This window comes from Equus caballus, chromosome 8, assembly GCF_041296265.1.
Source record: "Equus caballus isolate H_3958 breed thoroughbred chromosome 8, TB-T2T, whole genome shotgun sequence".
Lineage (NCBI taxonomy): Eukaryota > Metazoa > Chordata > Mammalia > Perissodactyla > Equidae > Equus > Equus caballus.
The window spans coordinates 12,481,726-12,502,429 of record NC_091691.1 but is presented as its reverse complement, the minus strand read 5'-3'; the positions used below and the strand labels follow the sequence as shown (position 1 = coordinate 12,502,429).

Here is a 20,704-nt window from a genome sequence, read left to right as displayed (position 1 = left end):
TTTACGTTATTTCTACTCCAGGGAACTAAACAGGGAATAAAAGGGAAACTGGAGAGTATTTGTGGTAGAGTTCTTTTATAGAGAAAACTAAAGTAAATTTGGAGAAACTAATAGGATTATCGCATAGACAATCTGGAATGTAAGCCTTCCCTAATCCTTTTGATGGTTAGGCCCATTCTGGAACATCAAACCAAGTATTGATCTCAGGAAAAATAAAAGATGAGAAAATCGAGAAGATATTGAAAAATAACTGAAATCTTAATGGAAATCACAGTCTAAAACTTCACCTGTAAGACCATTGTTTTTAAATTTTTGATTTATGTTCTCAGGCATTGTTTTACTTAGTATTTAGGTTTCTAGGTCAGCCATATTAGTCTCTTTTACCTGTTTAAGTATCGTGCAGTAATGTTTCTATGGAGAATCATGTTTAGAATTCCAAATTAATATGCTCAGAGTTCTTCTTTTATTGGAATTGACTACACTTTCATTCGCCTCCACTTGCCAAGCTGTGGGATTGTGCACTATCCCAGGTGAAGCCAGATGTAGGTGAGGTTTTAGGTTTCGAGATATGTATGAGTGGGTCCTTTGCAGAAACTAGTAGTGTTGTTGGAGTCCAAGTTCCCATAGGCACAGGAGCACCCATGGTTCCTGTTTGTAGCTTGCTCAGAGACTCTTGATGAGTTTTTATTTCTCATAAAGAACAAACAGTGGGAACAGTAGTAACCTAGTAGTATTAAATAATGGTTAAGGTTTTAGGGTTTGGAGTTGGATGCCAGGCAATCTGAATTGAGTATCTATTTCTTCACTGATTATCTTTGTGTCTTTAAGCTTAGTTCAACCTTTCTGTTTCTTCATTCACAAAATGAGAATAATAATACTTAGTACCTACTATGTAGAGTTGTTTGTGAAGACTAAATGAGATCCATTTCCTGGCACACAAGTGCCGAATAAATCATAGCTGTTAATTGGTAGCAATACACGGTGTTCACCAAACCTTTCTAGCCTTGTTTGGGAGTTGTTAACTCTTATTAAATAAATAAATATCTGTTGCTACTCACTCTGGATCAAGCTGTATTGGAATTGCCCACTGGAAAAGCAGTTCTCCAGTAGTTACTCTGAGGGTGTCCATCTTTTCTCTGAGGTGTTCAGGCCTCTCCTCCCCCAACATTAATTCTTTGCTTCTTCCCCACACAGCTGTTAGCCTCTCACACATCCTTCAAATTTGGTGAAAATTCATCTGGAGTTTTCTCATAATGTAGTGGCAGACAGAAACTTGGTTTTATTTATATTGACAGTGATTTTCTGTGTTTGTTCCAGTTAATATGGAAAATTGAAATAATTCTTTTATAAATTGTGTTGTATATTTTATTATATCATTTGATTGCTCCAACAATTCTTTGAGAAACAGTGTTTTTTCCATTTTTTGGATTGAGAAATGGAAGTTTTGAGAGATCAAGTAATTTACCTAGAATAATATAGATAACATTTATTTACATTTTAGAGAAGAAAATCTCTCTAGGGCAATATGAGAGGGTGAGATGACTGAGTCTTTTATAAGGTGGGAAAAATGGAGAGGTAGTGGAGAGGCCACTGGTAGTATGCAGAGGAGGAGATAGAACATTGATTTGACCTTACGCCTGCTGCTTTTTCCATTTATGTGATGATCTCAGTGTAAATTTCTATAAACACAATTTCTAGGGCAAGAATACACAAACGTTTGGTAATTGACAGATTCCTTTTTAGAAATGCTGCACAAATTTATATTCCTACTCATAGGTGCTGGTTTTTCTGCAACTGGAAACCTCTGCAACCTTGAAAACACTGAGATGTAAAACTCTTGCGTATCTTTGTCATTCTATAGGCAAAAACCCCCCTCATTGTTTAAATTTGATTACCGGTGCTGTTGAACTTCTCTTTTATGTTTATTGGCCCTTGACATTTTTTTCATGTCCTTTGCTCATTTTTCTGTTGGGTTATCCTTTCTGAGTTCATTGTAAGCTCTTTGTGTATGTTTTAGAGATTTAAGTATCTTCTATCAGATGTTTCAATCTCTTCCTCCCATTTTGTTTTTGGTATTGAATTTCACAAATAATTTATTCCATCAGCTTTGAAACGTCATACTCTGCTTGTCTTTTATTAAGCACATTAAAAAAGAAAAAATATTAAGCTCATGTTTGTTAAAATGGCATGGTAATTCCCTGTCTGATGAGTTAGTGACTCAGTCATTGTTTTCTTATATTATGCAAGTAACATTAGATTGAAAATATGACAACATTAGATTGTTTAAAAATATGATTGTTTCTATAGAGAAAGACTCAACGTTGAAAGGGTTGATTTTATTTTATTTTCCTGCTAAATAAAGAGTACTCCAGGTTGAGCTTCCAGGATTGTGTTGAGATAAAGATGTGCTTTAGAAAGAGCAGACTGAATTTTGTTGTAACAAATTAGGAGTTCAAAAGCACTTTCTGTACTTTATTTTAATGGTACTTTGTGTGCAGTGACCCCTTGCTTTTTTTGAGTCAAGAAAAAGTCTTGCAAATTTATGATTTCAAGGGAATTTTGTCTTATTGATTGATTAAAAAAAATCTTACGAGAGATTTTTGTTTTGGAGGCTTTTTTGTTAGATGCGTGTTGTGGTTTGGTGTTTGACGCTTTACCATGTTTAAACACATAAACTGAAACGGCATACCTTTATAGATAGTATGTTGGCTCTAGTCTTTATCTAGTTTTAGCTTTGGGGATTTTGAGTTCTTACCTAAAAATGATAGTTTAGTACAATTATGGTGCATTTCCTTCTTGAACCTGGAAACTAGTGGATCCCTCTGAGATGCTCTGCCTGGCTTCTTTACATTCTGCTCCGGTCATCGTATTTACGAAGCGTAGAAGCTGATATGAAGAGGTTTTCATTGCTGGTGGTTGATCTTTATTTTCCTAGGAAGTAGGGGTCAGGAATAAATTAGTAAAGATGAGTTTAGAATTCTCATCCACAAACATGTTAGCCTAAGTTTTAAGCTAAATTTAGCCAAAACTATATAATTTTCCCCAACTCTGTTTAATTCCCAAGATTTGTTCTTCTTGCTTTTTGAAAATGGGCTTGGGGGAACTGCGTAATTTTGTTTCTTTGAATGAAGTCTCTGTAGCTCTTGTTTCTCATTGATCCCATCCATGCCAACTAGATTCACAGATGGATTCTTTTAGGAATCTGTCTTTGGTTCTTTTAGGATTAGTCAGAATAATGTTAAGATTGTAATATATTAGGGAATATTAGAGAATGCGGAGTAGATTTCTTTGAATTGGAGGCAGAATATCGTAGTTAAGAGTACAGGCTCTGGAACCCAAGCTTATGTTAGTTGTGAGATTAAAGATGAGGTATATTAGCCTTGTCTAAGCCTCACTTTTCTTTTCTGTAAAGTTGGTATTATAATGTGGCTATCTTACAGAATTATGAATATTAAATACATTAATGGGTATAAAGTGCTTGGCATAGTGCCTTGTGCTTGTCAAATGGCAGTTGTTACAGTCTTCTATGGCTTATGATTCTGTGATTTTAAAATATATGTTTATCTGTTTCTGAATGTGTGTGAGATGACTCTTGATTCGCCACTACCTTAGTTTAAGTTCAATTTATAGTAAAGAGTATTTCTGAAGATATTTTCCTCCATTTCATGATTGAATTTAAGCAAAGGTACACATACAAATAAATCAAAAGGGAACCTTTTGCTAATAAGCGAATAGTCATTTTAGCATGATGGTTGGTTTTGATAAGGGATTATAATTCATATGAAAACTTTTATAGGGGCTGGCCCCATGGCCGAGTGGTTAAGTTTTCATGCTCTGCTTCGGTGGCCCAGGGTTTCGCTGGTTCGGATCCTGGGCGCAGACATGGTACCGCTCATCAGGCCACGTGGAGGCAGCGTCCCACATGCCACAACTAGAAGGACCCGCAACTAAAATACACAACTATGTACTGGGGGGATTGGGGGAGAAAAAGCAGAGGGGGAAAAGGAAAGAAGATTGGCAACAGTTGTTAGCTCAGGTGCCAATCTTTAAAAAAAGCCAAACTTTTATAATCATTACAGTTGGTAGTTTACTGTGGAACTAATTTTCATGACTTTAAAGAAAAACCTTTATTCACTTTCACTTAAAATATTTTAATAATTTTGGCATGATATTTTATTTCTCCACGTCTTGTGTTCTGGTTCCACACTAAAGCAAAAGAATAAAAGAAGTTGCAGTTTGGTGTTCCAGTCCTTTAGAAATTGAATGTGGCCTTTCTTAGCAAGGCTAGTCCAACTGATGTCATTTTTGATGGCGTGAAACTTCATTGTAATGTTTAGGTTTTGAGAACAGAAGTAATGGCTGCTTTGTAGGCTTTGTTAAATTTATGTAGATAATATTGGGAGACTCCTTCCCCGGGATCTGACTCATAGCAGAGCTTAAAGATATATGTTTGTATGTAAATCCCATTCTGCTACATTTGATAGAATTTAGATCTGTTTTTACTCAGCATCATCCCCTATTTTCATCCTCTCATCCTATACTGATTTGTATATTGACTCCATGAATTAAAAGGTCTCTTTCGTTTATAGATGTTTACCTGCCCATGCGTCTTTAACAATGACAGTCTGTTTTTTCTATAGACTTGTTTGCGCATCCCATCATACTATTGTTTTTATTTAAACAGTGAGAATGTGAGGAACCTAACACATTTTTATGAAAAGCCCACGATTGATAATGAATTGCAGGACAAAATACAACATAACCTTTGAGGCTGACTTATTATGTTTTTGATTTTTAAGTCTTTTACTTACAGAGAAAATTGATTGGAGCCCAAGATACAGTGATTCGTAGGTCTGAATTTACTGTTATAAATTAGTTAGGTATAGGAGCCTTTAAAATCCAAGTGTATTAACACACCTAATTAGCTAATAAATCAGCTACAGGTTCCTGGTGTTGATGATTTTATGTAAATTAGTTAATTTATTTGATTTTAAAATCCAAATGGTTTAAATCAGTTTGTGTTCTATTTTTTCCCAATGAGTTTGGATTGACCACTGATGGTCAATGGAATTAGAGTCTTATATTTAGTTCTCATAATTACAAATATGCTAAAATGTTAGGATATTTAATTAATTGAAGGAAGACCATTGTGAACCAGAAGAGGTTGTAAAAGAAATGCAGATTTATTTTCAAATAAATATATAGTGAATTCTAGGCCAGAGTTTTCTATTTGTAGACCTTAGACCCTTAGGAGTGGCACAAGGTAGGTTGCTGAGTTATTACTGCAAAAGGCAATGAATGACCATATTCATTAAGCATTCTCTGGAGGGAGATAATATTTCATATATGTGTACTACTATTTTCCAGGTATGTAAAGATGCTCTGATGAATAAGATGCAAGCCATTTAAAAGTCTCTTTCATAGTAACTTTAAATCATCATTTGTGGTTTCAGAGTACAAAAGTGAAAGCAGAGTTACTATGTTTTTGATGTTCAAAGGGGATTCTTAAACTTCAGGGCATTGGAAACTTTTCGTCTTAGAATAACAATTAGATTTCTCTAGTTTATTACTAATGATTAGATTATGAGGCACAATAACATGCTGGTAATGTGAAGCATTGTCAAGCTGATGCTGTTTTGCAATTTAGCAGAAGAATTGTGCACTGAAAATTGGTCTATTACTTGGCAGCTTTAACTACATTTTCTATAAAAGCAGTGGTATTTATAGATCTTTCTTTTGCCAGACTGTGAACTTTTTAGGGGAAGAGAATAGATTTTATCGTTGTATTTCTAGGAAGGGCAGAGAGCCTTATGCTGAAATGTTGAGTGAATGAATGAATGGAAAAAAAAAATGTGTACACATTTAGACTCTTCAACTAAAACAGTCCTAAAAATTTACTTTTACTGTTCTTTCTTTTGACATAGTCTAGAGACTTATCTCATTTGTTAGGAAGGAGAGCAGACTTCCGTTAGTCCTAAACATTTAGAATGAGCTTTTAGCGGGTTAGGGTAAGAGGTTTTGAGGAACCAGGGCCTTAGGGGCTATGAGTGATGATCTTTAAGGCTCTGAGTATGTAGAGCAAGCTATAACGAGGTGATGTTGAGCTATTGAACCCCTGTCCCTTTTCATTGTGGAGAGAGCCCCCAATTTCTGTTTGGACTGCTGCTTGTTTCTTATCCAGGTCTTTTCTCTGACATTCTCTAGAACTTTACTAGTCAAAGTGTGGTCACCAGACCAGCAGTGCTAGCAGTCTGGGGACCCTTTTAGAAATGCAGACTCTCAGGTCTCACTCTAGGCCTACCAAATCAGAATCTTTATTTTAACAAGATCTTCAGAAGATGCATCTGTTCATTACAGTTTGAGAAGTGCTAATCTAGAATACATTCTCAAACTTTTTCTTGTCCTGGGAGCTTTTGTTCAAGCCCTAGGCTGTTTTTTTTTTTTAAATGCCCAATAAAAAGGGTAAGACTATTTTCAACTATACTATCTTATTGTGCTGTTTATTTAGATTTTGTGAAGAATGATAAAAATCACTTTTGTAGTGAATCTTCAGACTTAAAGTAAAAATTGTATGTATTAGAGAGAGAGAAATAAAAGTTACATGCTCTGCTGAATATTTTACCACAGAAACAAAAAGATTGAGAATTTTGATGTGTAATACTAACTTACTAGGAGGTGGAGCAGAAAAGCTGGTTATTTACCAATAGGACGTGACATTTTAAAATGCTTCCATTCCATAATAACCAGGACTGGCAAGGCTGTCAGGGGTGGAGGATCAACAAGGGAACTTACTGTTTTTTTTGATCATCACATTCTCAAGATTGATCTAGGAAACGATTGCTGGAAGCTAAGGGCAAGGGGAGGAGTTTGGATCTTCCCGAACTCAGAAAACTCGAGGGGAATAACTTCAGGGGTAAATAAACATTTCCTGTAAAATTTCATTTGCCTCTTTTATTTCCTCATCTTTCATTTGACTCTTCCATTTCCCTTACCTCCTACTTTCAGTTACTCACCAATAGTTGGTTATTTTATTTATTTTTTGCTGAGGAAGATGAGCCCTGAGCTAACCTCTCTTGCCAATCTTCCTCCTTTTTTGCTTGGGGAAGATTAGTCCTGAGCTGACATCTATGCCAGTATTCCTCCACTTGATGTGGGTCACTGCCACAGCATGGCTGGTGAGTGGAGCAGGTCCACACCAGGATCCAAACCTGTGAGCCCAGGCCGCTGAAGCGGAGCATATTGAGCTTAACCAGTATGTGATGGGGCTGGCCCCACCAATAGTTGTTTTTAACCCAGCAGATCTTTCCCCAGCCAGGCCTTAGCTCTCCATTTCCATTGCAGTTTCCTTGAGTTCACATCCTTCATCTAGACAGTGATTCTCACATGGGGGCAGTTTTGTCCCCCTGCTTCCAGAGGGCATTGAAGATAGTTTTGGTTGTCACAACTGGGGCTTTGGTGCCACTGGCATCTATGGATCGAGGCCATGGATGCTGCTAAACATCTCCAAATCACAGGACAGCCTTCGTAACAAAGAATTATCCAAAGTCTGTAATGCTAAGGTTGCGAAAACCTAACTTGGACTGCTGCCAGAGTGCATTAATTTGTCTACCTATTTTCAGTTGATTTCTCATTCGTAAGCTTTCAGGAGTTCCCCACTGCACGTGGAGTGAAGTCCAAACTCCTTGGCGTGGGATATAAAACAATTTATGGTTTCTTATTGCTTTCAAGCCTCATCTTTTGCTGTCACGGTTGGCCCTCTACTAATGGTAGACCAAATACCTGTGGTTTTTCCTGAAAACCGCAGTGCCCACATGCCTCTGTGTATACGGTTTTCCTAGCTTACAATACATCTTTCTCTCAGTCTCACTCTTTTTTTCTATCTAGGCACACTTACTCCTCTTTCAAAACTGCTCAGGCATTTGCCTTCTCTGTGAAACCTTCTTTGTCTCTGCTCTACTGGTACCTTGATTATATATGCATTTGTTATATCACAACGAGGATGTTCTCTTTGCGTGACTTTGTTACCTACTAGGTGTGTGTTTTATGCATTATTGTATTCCAAGTACTTAGGATGGTTACTGATACAAAGTAGGCTCTCAGATGTTTAGTTGAAAATACATTTTGGGGCCAGCCTGGTCGTGTAGTGGTTAAGTTTGCATGCTCTGTTTCAGCAGTTTGGTGTTCATAAGTTTGAATCCCAGGTGTAGACCTACATGCTACTCATCAAGCCATGCTGTGGTGGTGTCCCACATACAAAATAGAGGAAGATTGGCACAGATATTAGCTCAGGGCCAATCTTCCTCACCAAAAAAAGAAAAAAAAAAGAAAGTACATTTTTTCTTCAAGGAATAAATACTAGTTCAAGTAATTTGGAAACTTGCTTACAGATGAGATTTTACTATAATTAACATATGCAGTGAGACGTCTATGTTATATCTTTTTGCCTCACCATCATACTTTCTCTTGCCACCATCTCTTTTCTGATGTTATTTTGTCTTCTCTTGCTTACAATGTTGTTTTAAATGGTATTGGTACCTTAGGGCTTTTCATTCAGAATCACATAGAAGGTTTTACTTTTGGATTAGACTTGAATCTCTGGCACTTTCCTGCAGAAACTTAAATCTACAATGGCATGTGTTAGGGGATCCCTACTACCCAAGAGGAAAGGCCTTAGGCTAATTATAGGTTTTTGTGGGGATGGGGTGATGGAGAGGAGTGATGGATTCGTCTTTGGAAAAATAAGAAACATATAATGAGAGCTATTGGGGAGGAGGAATGATACATTGGATTTATATAAAACCTTTTTTCTGTGTTGCTTTATGCACTATTATAAGAAAATTAATTGCACTAATTGTAATAACCGGATCCAAAGCAAGTCTGAATTTGTGAAGGATCTGAGTAACAGAAGAACTTTTAAAATAATAATTTTTTTGCTTTCGAATATATGACTGGAATTTAGGTGTCCTTGTATAAGTTCTGTTTGACAGGTTGTGATTTTGTTTAAATAAGTATTCTTTGATATGTTGAAATTTTATGATAGTTCTTAGCTCAGACGTTTTCTAAATTATAAATTTTAAATTAGTGAAGGCTTAATGAAGATTATCTTATTTTTGCTGTGTGTCAGAGCCTTACAGTTGTGAGCTACGTTACTAGAAATCGCTTACTCTAAAATTCTTTCCTTTATAATATGGTTCCAAAGGGTACGTTTTTATTATCATCCCCAAAAAATTGCTTGTGAGTAGACATAGAGGGTAATTGAATCAGTCCAAGATTGCATAGAGGTGAAAATATTTTAGCTCCATGAAACATTGTCCATTGCTATAAATAACGGGTAGGTAGGTAGTCTAGTTACCTTTCTTATGCAAGTTTAATGGCTTTTTCCTCCTTAAATCAAAGACAACACGGCAGAGCCCATTTGTGGAGTGGAGAATCTAATGTGCGTAGAATAATTTCCATAGCCATTATTTGTAAGGTCATTTTGAAATTTAGAAATCAAATCTTTTCCTCAAACTGGTTGTCTTTATACTGGAAAAATTGTTTTTTATGTATTTTATATATTTCTCTGGCTATGACACCTTTTTGCAAGAAAGTTACTTTTAAGTATTTGCTTCAGCAGTCTTGTGACAGAACGAGTAAACATAGATTTTCTTATTTCAGGTCTTAAATTAGATAACCTTCTAAAAAATGAATCAGTATTCGCTAAAGGGATAAAAATACATACAAATTCCCTTTAAGATGCAATTTAGTGCAAATTTGCTATGATTAAGAGAAGTAAGATGATGGAACATGTCCTTAACTTTCATGTATAAAACAGCCCTGCCAACCACTATTAAGATCACTTACTAAGTTTGTTATAATGTTAGCCAATGAATTTATGCTTTTATTGGGCAATTTATTCAATATCAGTCTGTTCAAATTACTGAATTTATAAGACCAATGAGATTTGTGTACTTTTTTTTTAAAGTTTGAAGTTATTTCTTTTCATTGAGTACTTTAAGTTGAATGCCCACTGAAGACAGAGTGATTTGTACTCTGGCCTAATGTGCATAGAATATTAAAAATTTAGAAAATCCATTCCTTAGGAATTAGCTGCTGCTTTTAGGTGGGGTAGTTCTCAGTAGGAAAAAGATAAGTGAGATGGGACGCAGAAAAAGAAAACAGTTTGGATAATTTTTTTACCTGTATTTGGTGCCCTTGAAGCCATTTCTTCATATTGCAGTGAGAATAGGTAAGTGCCAGTGGAAAAAATTTTGCAAGGCATTTACTTTGCTGATTAGTTAATTTCTATTTATTAAAGTCTTATAAAATCAGATTGTAATGTATTTCTCTAAAACATCTGTTGCTTTATATAATGTTGTTCAGCCTGTTAGGACTGTGGGGTATTTTGGAGGTGTGTATCGGGGGCGGGGGTGGGAAATAGCGGGTAGTGATAAGGACATTAGAGGGAGTGTCTTAGAAATTTTACTTGTTTCCTATTCCGATGGAAATCCGATGGGATCAAAGGCGCGAAAAGCAAAGAACCCTATTGGCTGCCTTGCTGACAGGTGTAAATCAGGAGTACCCATCGATATGGTTTGGTGGAACAGAGTCACAGAAAACAATTTACAGGTAAAAATCATTTTATGAGACATTTTTTGAAAGTGAATATCTTGGCTGCTTTCTGTGTCTGTGTGGGGTGGTGGGTGTGAGATTGGATGGCTTAGCTGATACACTTACATGATTTTTTTTTCAATCAAAGTTAAGATTAGTGGTCCGTTAACCAACTAAATGATTTTGTTTGGTGGCTTTTTGAGCTTTCTCTGCTTGTGGTATATTTTCCTTTTCTTTTATTAAATTTAGTTTTTCCTTTTTGGATTTTCTTAACAGTTAGGTTCAATTATTTTTAGTACACAAAGTTATTCAGGGTACTACATTCAAAAGTCATATTATAAAATTTATTACAGAAAATCTAATTTATTTGGAATCTGAACAGCAGGAAGCTCCATATGTTGTCTTTTGTACATTTTCACTAGTAAATAAAAATTATGTGTAAACGAACCTATCAAGTATTGGTTCTAAAACTAACTTGAGTAGTATGTTGTCATAGTTATTACAGATACATTTCAGTCTTCGATTCTGCCTTATCAGTGCTGAATAATGAAAATGAACTTTTATAACTCAAAGGCTAGCTTTTGTATAAGATTCTGAAGTACCTGCAAAATAATTTGAATTATATTCGATTTTAATTTGGATTATAGTTATTATTTTCTCATTTTTAAAAATTGTTAATTGTATAATATAGTTCTGTTAATCAAAATTTTAGTTTAGCTGGAGGTAGAGTATCTTTCCTGCCAAACTTTCTGAGTAAATTGGTGTTTTTAATATGCTGCTAGCCAAAAGCCTATAATCCCACGTATACGTACCACATGCAGAAAAGATATAGCAGGGTTAACAACTTGGTTTTATTTCTTCATCAACCGTGTATTATTGAAGGGGTTCCACAACATTTTGGTTTGTTCAGTATTAACAACATAGCAATATCTGTTACTAATGTTGCCTTGGGCACAGAAATAAAGAAATTATTCCAAAAATAACGCAAAACATGGTATTTACCCCAACTGAAATTTTGGTAGTATTTTTCTAAAAATAAGGAAAAACTCGAGTGGGGGAGGCTACACATAATCATATACTTGAAATTTCATTGGAAAGCTTTGAATATGTCAATTAAGAATATCGATATAGTTTACTGAATTTTTATCTTTGAAATCAGCAAGAGGGAGATTTGATGGGGATTGTTAGAATTATTTTTCACTTTTAAAAAGAAAGGTTGAAAATAAATTGGACCCCAACTTAATAAGAACAGATACAGATGGAGCTGGAACTGCTTGTAGGTTGTGGGGTGAAACACTGCTAAATGCAGAGGTGTAGCCACTCGTCTTCCCCACAACTGCCCCGCTTATCCCAGCGGCACTTTTGAGGCACCTCTTTTTTAGCACAGCTTCCAAAATCATTAGGTTAGTACAAGAATGTGTATGTTAGAATTCTGCTTTAAGTACAACAGCTTCTAGTAGATTTATTTGCATTCAGTGTGCGAAAGATTGAATTGGTGTTATCGGAATCTGGTGTTTCAAATAGTACTATTATTTTATGCTTCAAATACTTATTTTCTTTTAAGGACATAAAGAATGCCTTATTAGCTTGGTCTAATATCAGAGGGTCAAAATACCTCACGTTATCAGTCACATGTTGAAGTATTGAAAAATATCCATCTGGTCTCCGTTACTATCTTTGTGAATTCCTAAATTGGGTACCTCGTGTTGTTTATGCAGAGCAAAGATTACGTCGGTACATTTTTTTCCCTGTTGGGGTTTTTATCTTCTTTTGTATAGGAAAAATAATTTATATAAATCAATTCTATACCTTTTTTTTAGTTTTGTATGATGCTTACTTAAAAATATTTTATATTTTTCACATAAAAAATTTTTAAGGATGTGTAGCCAGATATATAAATCTTTCCTGTTTCATTTGTTTCTTTTCCTTAGAGCTTGGGTCTTCTCAATCTGAAGGTCAGAGAGATATGTATCTATATTTTATTTTAGTAATTATAGCTGTGTTTCTTAAACAGTTACTGTGTGCCAGGCACTGTGCTAAGCTCCTTACATGTATTATGTCTTTTGGTCTTCCTCATAGCTTATGGGACAGATGTTACTGTTAAATGGAGAAACGTCCTCAGAAACGCTAAGTGATGTTAAACAGTAGTCAGTAGAGGAGCAGAAATTTGAACCCATGTTTTCCAAACATGGACTGCAACTGATCTATAACTCTGTAGTATTTGTAAGGTCAGTCCTTTTTTCTTGTGATTCATCTTCTTCTCAGTGATGTTTTAACTGCCTTTCTTTCTGGAACTTTAAACATTTCTTTACATTGATTTCTTAATCCTGACCTAACATCTTTAGAAGTTTTTTCTCTTCTGAAAACAAAAGAAAACCAACCAACTAACCAGCAAACAAAAAGCCTTAAAACAACATCAGAAACTTTCTCCGAAGGTTTCTACCTGAATCATTCATAATTGCATTTCTCTTTGGTGCTGGATTTTTTCAAGAGCCCCATGATTCCCAATCTTTTAGTACTTAATAATCTTTCTATTTATTTTCTACCAAGCCTGTCTTTTACTGAGCACATGACATTTGTAAAACAGTGATTCATACTTTCATTTTATATATAGTATGCTGATTAGAGACTCAAAGAAACTTAGTATTTTCCTTAATCTGTTGTAGCTCGATGGAGGCTAAATTTATTTTTCATATGGCTGTTTGAAATATTCATAATGCCCATCTGATCTCCATTACTATGTTTGTGGAGTTCTTACTTGGGGACCCTTGGAATAGATTCTGTTCTTTTCCCTGATTTCTTTACTACCCATTTATTTCTTGAATGCCTGCAGTTCGGTGTCATCAAAATTTTGTTGAAACTGCTGTCAGTTTGTCAGAGATCTCCCTAATTGCCAAGCCACCAGTTTTATCCAATACTTAATACTCTTGGCCACCTTTTGTTTCTCCATTTTGTATTTTTCTCGTGATCTCAGCCTATACACCAAGCAGATGGTAGATAGAAGGTCACCTGAAACTCCACATCAGCAATACTTTATTTCACCTAAGTGCAAATTTCCTTTTGTCTTTCCTCAGTTTCTGCCTAGAATGATTAACTCCGCTTGATCAATCTCTATGTGAATTCAAGATTTTTCGTGTGTTCTATGATTATCTAGTTCAAATGCTGTTGTTTAGGATTGAAATATTTTATCACTTACCTTACAGAGTTGTGAGGATTCAAATTTCCAGGCATGTAATAGATATTAAATAAATGTCCATTCCTCCAATTTCACTTTATCACTCCTAAATTTGGTCTTTGTTTATATTGGTTTAGGGTACTGTCTGTCAGTTATATTCAGATGTGTGTGTGACATCATGGTATATATAGACTGACGCAGTGACATTAAGTATCTTTTAAGGGCTCTCATTTTAATCCTGACTCACTTGAATATTTTTAAAAATTAGTTTAAAAATGCTTTTTTTCCCAAAGGGATAACAATGTCTTCCCATTCTTCACATAAACATTAGGCGTCAGCTTGAATGATGTAACTTCTCAGGGTATAGCAGGTTAAAATTTACCTAAAAGTAGTGACATATTAAATAAAATCATATTCATTTTGTTTCAGATCTTTGGAAATAGTGGGGAGAGGAATCATCAATTGTTGTTATTATTGCTGTTGTTTTAGCTCACCCCCTAAGTGATGTAAATGAATAAGAACTGTTGGGCTGTTGGGTGTGTTAGGAGATTCATACTTGTCAACACCTCTTTTGGTGGTGGTTTTCCCTCTTGTGGTCTGATGAAATGGCATTTCTTTTAAGAAGTGTTAACTTAGAAGAATGCTCACATTAAAATCTCTTGTCCTTCAGATTCTCCTGTGAATTCTAGTTGCTTGTTATTGGTGCTTTGAAGATCCCAGGGAGGTTTGGAAACTCACTGGATATACTTCAGTCTTTAGTTACTTGCTAAGTTTTGGTGTTATTTCAGGTGATTTCTAGTGTCTAGGGCCCAAGAAATGGGGTGATTTGGGCTTTAGATGGAGTGGATTGGAATTTATAAGGGTGAAGTTTCAACCTATCTACCCAGGATTCCTCAGGACTTTGAAACATTGTAGAACTACAGTGCAACTGAGATGAATGGCCTTACTCTATATGTACTGCTTTCTGACCTCAGTCCATTCCAGACCCTTCTCTTCTCTCCTCTTCTCTATGGCTGCTGTCTAAACCTTTAACGTTCTCCTCAACCTTCTCGCTTGCTCTCTGTCACTTTTGAGTAATATACTTGTGTTCTTCAGAAAGGGGGAAAAGAGATCATTCAGAATGAATTACCTCATGTGTCGGCTTTTCTATCTGTGTACCACATTTTCATTCATCCCGTTTCTTACCGTTTTTCCTTCTGTCACAGACAAACAGGTGTTCCTTTACTGTATGCTTCAGAACCTGTCTTTGTTTCCTCCAGCAATTTATTCCCTTATTTATCCCTTAAGTTTTGGACAGTCTCTCTGTTGACATTGATTTCTTCCTTCTAGCTTCTAAACATGACATGTTTAAGTCTCTCCTATTCGGGAACCCCAGAGCCAAGGAATGCTGCATGAGGAATTGTTCTGTGGTCAGTATGTTTGGGAAACTGTGCCATACAATTTGAGAAATGCTTCCTGCTTACTGTTCCTACTTCTTTACCTTTCATTCATCTCCTGATTCCCAGTGCTTTGCCTTTCACTTTGCCCACTCTATTGCAGCTCTCTTTGATAAGGTTCCCTGACTCCCAAAAGTAGCTGTTCTTCGCTGACCGCTGCTGCATTTGATGTTGTCGACCATTCCTCTTTCCTTGAAACTTTGTTCCCTTAGTTCTTAGACTGTTGTTGCTTATTAGTCTCTTTTGAGGACCTCTTGTCCTAGGCCTTGCCCTCAGGAACTCTCCCAAGCTCTGTCCTTGACTCTCTTCTGTTTTGCTCCACACAGTGATCTCTTGGTGATCTCATGTATCTTCATTTCTTCAGCTACTCCCTATTCACATTTGACTTCCAGAGATTGGTTTTAATCCTCCCAGTCGTCTGTACTCACTGTAAAGACTAGCTTCTGTCTTGGTTCTTGATAGTACTCAGTTGTCTAATTTGTGAGCTCTTCTTCACTCTTCTGTCTTATCTGCCACATCCTTCAGCCACTAAGATCTGTTGATTGTGCAACTTTGAAATTGTCTTCGCTTTTAATATTACTAAGTTATAATTTAGGCCCACCTTCATTTCTTACTTGGACTATTATTATTGCAGTCTCTTATCTGGTTTCCTACTTCTGTTCTTATCTTTCAAACCACTGCCTGGGTGATTGATCTTATTTCTCATCTTTGTCATCTGTTCTTTGTCATTAGAATAAAATCCAAATCCCTTAGAAAAGTATACAAGGTGCCTCTTGATCTTACTCCTGATTACTGCTGCAGAACTATTTGCCATTCCATGAAGAGTACCATACTCTTCCTGCCTCTGCCTTTGAACATTCACTTTGCTTGCTGTGCCCTTCTCTCTGTCTTGACTCAGCAAACTTGTCTTTTAGGATTCAATTCAAGCATATGGTCTTATGACCTAATTAGACAGCATTAATCATTTGTTCGCTTTCCCTTAGCACTTACATTGCTCTAATTAATGTATATATAACTTGTCTTATAGGCTAAGAGTAGGTGCACTATAGATATTTAATATTTTTTTGATACATGGATGATCTGAGCTCTTGGGAGTGTGGAATTGGGTTCAGGGTACATTCTCTATCTGTGAATTCCAGACCGTGAACTTCTAGAGCACAGTGCCTATGTTTTATATATCTTTCTTCTCCACAGTGCCTAGTACAGCATCTTTTATATATTAGCTATTGAAATAATTAATTAGATGAACCTGGATTAATGATTATCTGGCGGGATGAGTATTTGGCCTAATGTTAGTCCTGAAATTTAATGCTTTGGGCATTTTCTTAAACTTTCTTTTGGTACCGTTTCATGATAAAATATTGTTATTGAAAAATGTTTGAGAAATCTTAATGTATGCTAAATTTTGTGATTAAATATGGCAGGATTCTTAGTTAGAGAGAATGCCTCTGAGTGAATCTCTCTTACTATGCAGTGTGACAAGTGAGTTTTACCATTATATAGCTGTGGATAGAAGATGTACATAGGTGTAGAAAATAGTTTTAGCTATATAAAGTAATTCTGATCTCTCTGGAATCCTGTGATGGTCTCATTCTCCTGGGCCTGCTAACTGACCTAAATGGATATTTTTGCTCCTTTTAGGGAGAGAAATACTTTTCACCCCAGCTTTATAGAGATAATTGACATGTAAATAGGGAGTGTAATATTGAGAATGAACTAGGTGGTATGCCTCCATGACCATTAATGATTACTGTTATTGGAGAGCTTTGATATGTAAATAGCTTTTAAGTGGAAGAGGAGCAGTTTATGTTTTTGTTTTTAAATGTCATCTATCCTCCAGATAGAGATTTTGCTTTTTTTATATACATTGGTTCTACTCGTCTCAGTTTAAATATTGCCTGGTTTATGTGAATTCTTATTGTAATGCCACTTCATTCAGCGATGATAATATGCAAAGAAAAAGGAATGGTGTAAGTGGCTTCATGATTTATAAATCTTAACAAACTTAAAACTTTTTTGTAAACATTATATATACTTATTGGAAAAAAGTCAGACACTACAGAGAAGTATAAAGAAGGAAGCAAAAATGTCCTCAGTTCCCTCACCACCTAGAGGTAACACCTCTCTTCAGATTTTAGTGAGCGTATTTAGTTAGCATCCTTTTCCACACATATGCACATGCACACACACATCCCCTCTGTCTGTCTGTCTCTCTCTCTCCCCCTCTCCCTCTCCCCTTCCCTCCGTCCCTTCCCCCTCTCCCATTGCTCCCCACCACTGAGCCTCCTTTCTCTTATGAATAAGCACATCATTTTACAGAAATAACAATTTAGTATAATTGCTGTATTGTACTCTAATTTTTATTTTATTTTTACTCAAGAGTGGTATGGGCCTTTTTCCATGGTAAATAAAAACATATCAATCCACATGATTTTTAATGGCTGCACACTGTTGTATGTACCATAATCCATATAGCTGGATCCCTACTAATAGATACTTTAGTGATTTCATTTTCTTTAAAAACAAGTCATAAATTTAAAATGTGCTAAACTTAATCTTTTAGACTTGTGTGATTTTTCTCCTTCGTTTTAATTCCTAGATGTGGGGGTACTAGGTCAAAGGGCCTGCTTATTTTTTATTTTGATACAAATCATCAAGCTATTCTCAAGAATAGTGTTTATAGTATTACCCATCTCTGACAAACTTTGTAGATGAACAAATATCTTAGGAAATTTATGTGCCTGTAGTTTCAAGCTGTTGTATATAGAGAATTACTTTACGCTGAGTTCATGAAAATTTTTCTGTTTAGTTCTACTGTAACGCAAAACTTATTACTAGTTAATTTTCATTTGGCAGGTTGTGACACACACACATGCTACTTTTCCCTTTAAGATAGTCAAATTATAAATAGGAGAACTTCTGTTTAAAAGAAAACTAGTGTGAATCTCTTGGAAGCATAGTAATCAACTTTCTTCCACTTTATCCACCAATTTGATTCTGATTTATTTAGAAAATAATATTTACTCTATTGGAGTGTTTTTAGAAGGCCCAGTTTGCTTCAGAAAATTTGTAAATTGTGATATGAGACTGATTTCACAGTAGTAGTAGTATTTAGATGTTAGCTTTTAACTTAGAAAATGAAACTTAATTGGTCTTAAGTAGGTTAGTTTCTGAATAACCCAGAAGTTGAGTATATTTTGATGATAAATTTTAAATTGACCATATTTGGATATGTTTGAAATATGAGGAAATAACCCATTAAAATAAAAAAACATCTTGTAGAAATGTGAACTTGGAGGTTCTGGTTAGCCATTTGACTTCTCCTTTCCATCTCATCCTGTTCCTCTTTGTTTTGTGTTATTTATGAATACTGAAGACTAGTTAAAAAAGCTCTGAATAACGCTGTTCTTTATGTCCATGGGTCTCATCTTTTTATGCCTTTTTAGATCATTTTATCAAGGCAAAATACTTGCCTTTTCCTGCCTTTCTCCGTCATTTTCAGTATCCCATCTTCTACCCTCCCAAATAATTCACTGCTCCTTGCCCTTGCCAAGAAACACACGCGCATGCACACCCTCCCCCCCCCAACACACGTACCTACGCACCCCTACCTTGGACATGAATCTTTTGAATTAGTCCCAACTAGGCTCCTTTGTCACTCCAAAGAGGGAAGAATAGTAGTGAAGATGGGAGATTAGAGTTGTAGGTTTTGGAGAAAAGTAGGTGAGGCTAAGATCAACATCAACATTTTATCTCCTGGTTTGTTTTTTTTTATTGACTTAATTCAGTCAATGACAGTGGAGACTTGACCTGCTCAATTTAATTGGATTTCAGCAATAAAGTCATTGAACAGAACTTTCCTTCTCTTTCTTTCCTCTCACTTTCCCTTCCTTCCCCTCTTCTTGTTCTCTTTTTCTACTATTCTCTTTTACTCTCTCAAACTTGAGTAGGGATGATTGTGGCCTAGATTTGGGGACTGACAGTGACATGGGTAGATGTCGTTTAATTTGAGAGGGTATTTAGGATGTACAATAGACTCTATGATTTGATGCTTCAAATATATCTGCATTATCAAAAGGATAGTTGTGGCGTAATTTATCTGTTTAGGAAAGAGATGATATAGAAAGCATAATAAAAGTTGAAAAGAAAACCAACTTTATACGGAAATAATTGATTTTCTTACTAATTGTTTGAAATGATAGTTGCAAAGCACCTCTTTACTAGTGGGTGTCTGGTCTAACCAAAACAAGGAATTGGCTAAATTTTGCATATTGGTAACTTAAAATCAAATTAAGAATACCTTATGTTCTGAGAATATCACCACTAGATTTGTCTTCTGGTCAAGATGGAAGAACAGGGATTGAACTTAGCCTCTCTCCAGAAACAGGTAAAAAAACTGAACAAAATATATGAACCAACAGTGTTCAAGACATTAGGTATCAGGTGATGAAGGGCAGTGATTCTTGATAGATGGGAAACAAATGAGATGATCCCTATGATTATCCAAGCTTACTGCCTAGAGGGAGTTTCCAAGTCTGGTGCATGAAGAGGGAACTCAGGTGGAGCCTTGTGATCTAATTGAGGAGACCAAACCGGAAGTTCACAGAGGCCAAGGTGGTTATCGTTCACAAGAAAAAGTACTGGAGAGGAGAGAGCTCATACAGAGAGAGAACTTTGGATGCTTGCAAAGGTTCCCCTTAAGTCTTCAGCTTAGTACTGATCAGAGGGTCTGAGTGAGGAGGCTATTTGAGGTAGAAGAAGAAATTCCTGAAATGATCATGGGAAATAATTCTCAGAGCTCATACAAGGCCAAGAATAGTTCCTATTCTCACCAACCAATGTGGAAAACATCATAATTCATGAAGCGTCAAGTAGGGTAACGGGAAGTCTTTTGCCTCAGTAGTGCGGCCAAATTAGCCTTAGAGTAAATGCTGCCCTAGTCCTTCCAAATAAAGCTTAAAAGGAAGACCTGAAAGGATCAGGCTGATTTTTAAGCAGTTTAATTGCGGTGGAGAACAAAGCTCTGGAATATTTATAGAAATAAAAAATATCCAGAGTCTGGCCCCATGGCCTAGTGGTTAAGTTTCTTGTGCTCTGCTTTGGTGGCCTGGGTTCACAGGTTTGGATCCTGGACATGGACCTACACCACTCGTCAGCCATGCTGTGGTGGTGACCCACATATAAAGTGGAGGAAGATTGGCACAGATGTTAGCTCAGGGCAAAAAAAACCTCAAGCATCCCACAAGATAAAAGTAACAATATTTGGCATTCAATCAAAAATTAGCAGACATGCAAAGATGTAGGAAAATACGACCCACAAAGAGAAGAAGCAAATGTAATCAATCAAAATTGACCTAGAAATGTCATGTAAATAGTATGTAAGAACATCAAGACAGTTATTATAACTATATTCCGTATGTTCAGGAAGCTAGGGGAAGAGTAAACATGTTAGTACATACATGGAAGATACTAAAAAAATTCAAATCAAACTTCTAAAATTTAA

At 35.9% G+C, this 20,704-nt stretch overlaps 1 protein-coding gene across 1 annotated transcript in view; it reads left to right on the top strand.

Moving 5' to 3' along the window:
- LOC138915171 (PAN2-PAN3 deadenylation complex subunit PAN3-like) overlaps nucleotides 1–20,704 on the top strand; it is a 135,618-nt gene that overhangs the window by 26,688 nt on the left and 88,226 nt on the right. The window contains exon 5 of the mRNA XM_070219897.1: nucleotides 10,504–10,608. Coding sequence (XP_070075998.1) covers nucleotides 10,504–10,608 — 105 coding nt within the window. The remainder of the gene's footprint in view (nucleotides 1–10,503; nucleotides 10,609–20,704) is intronic.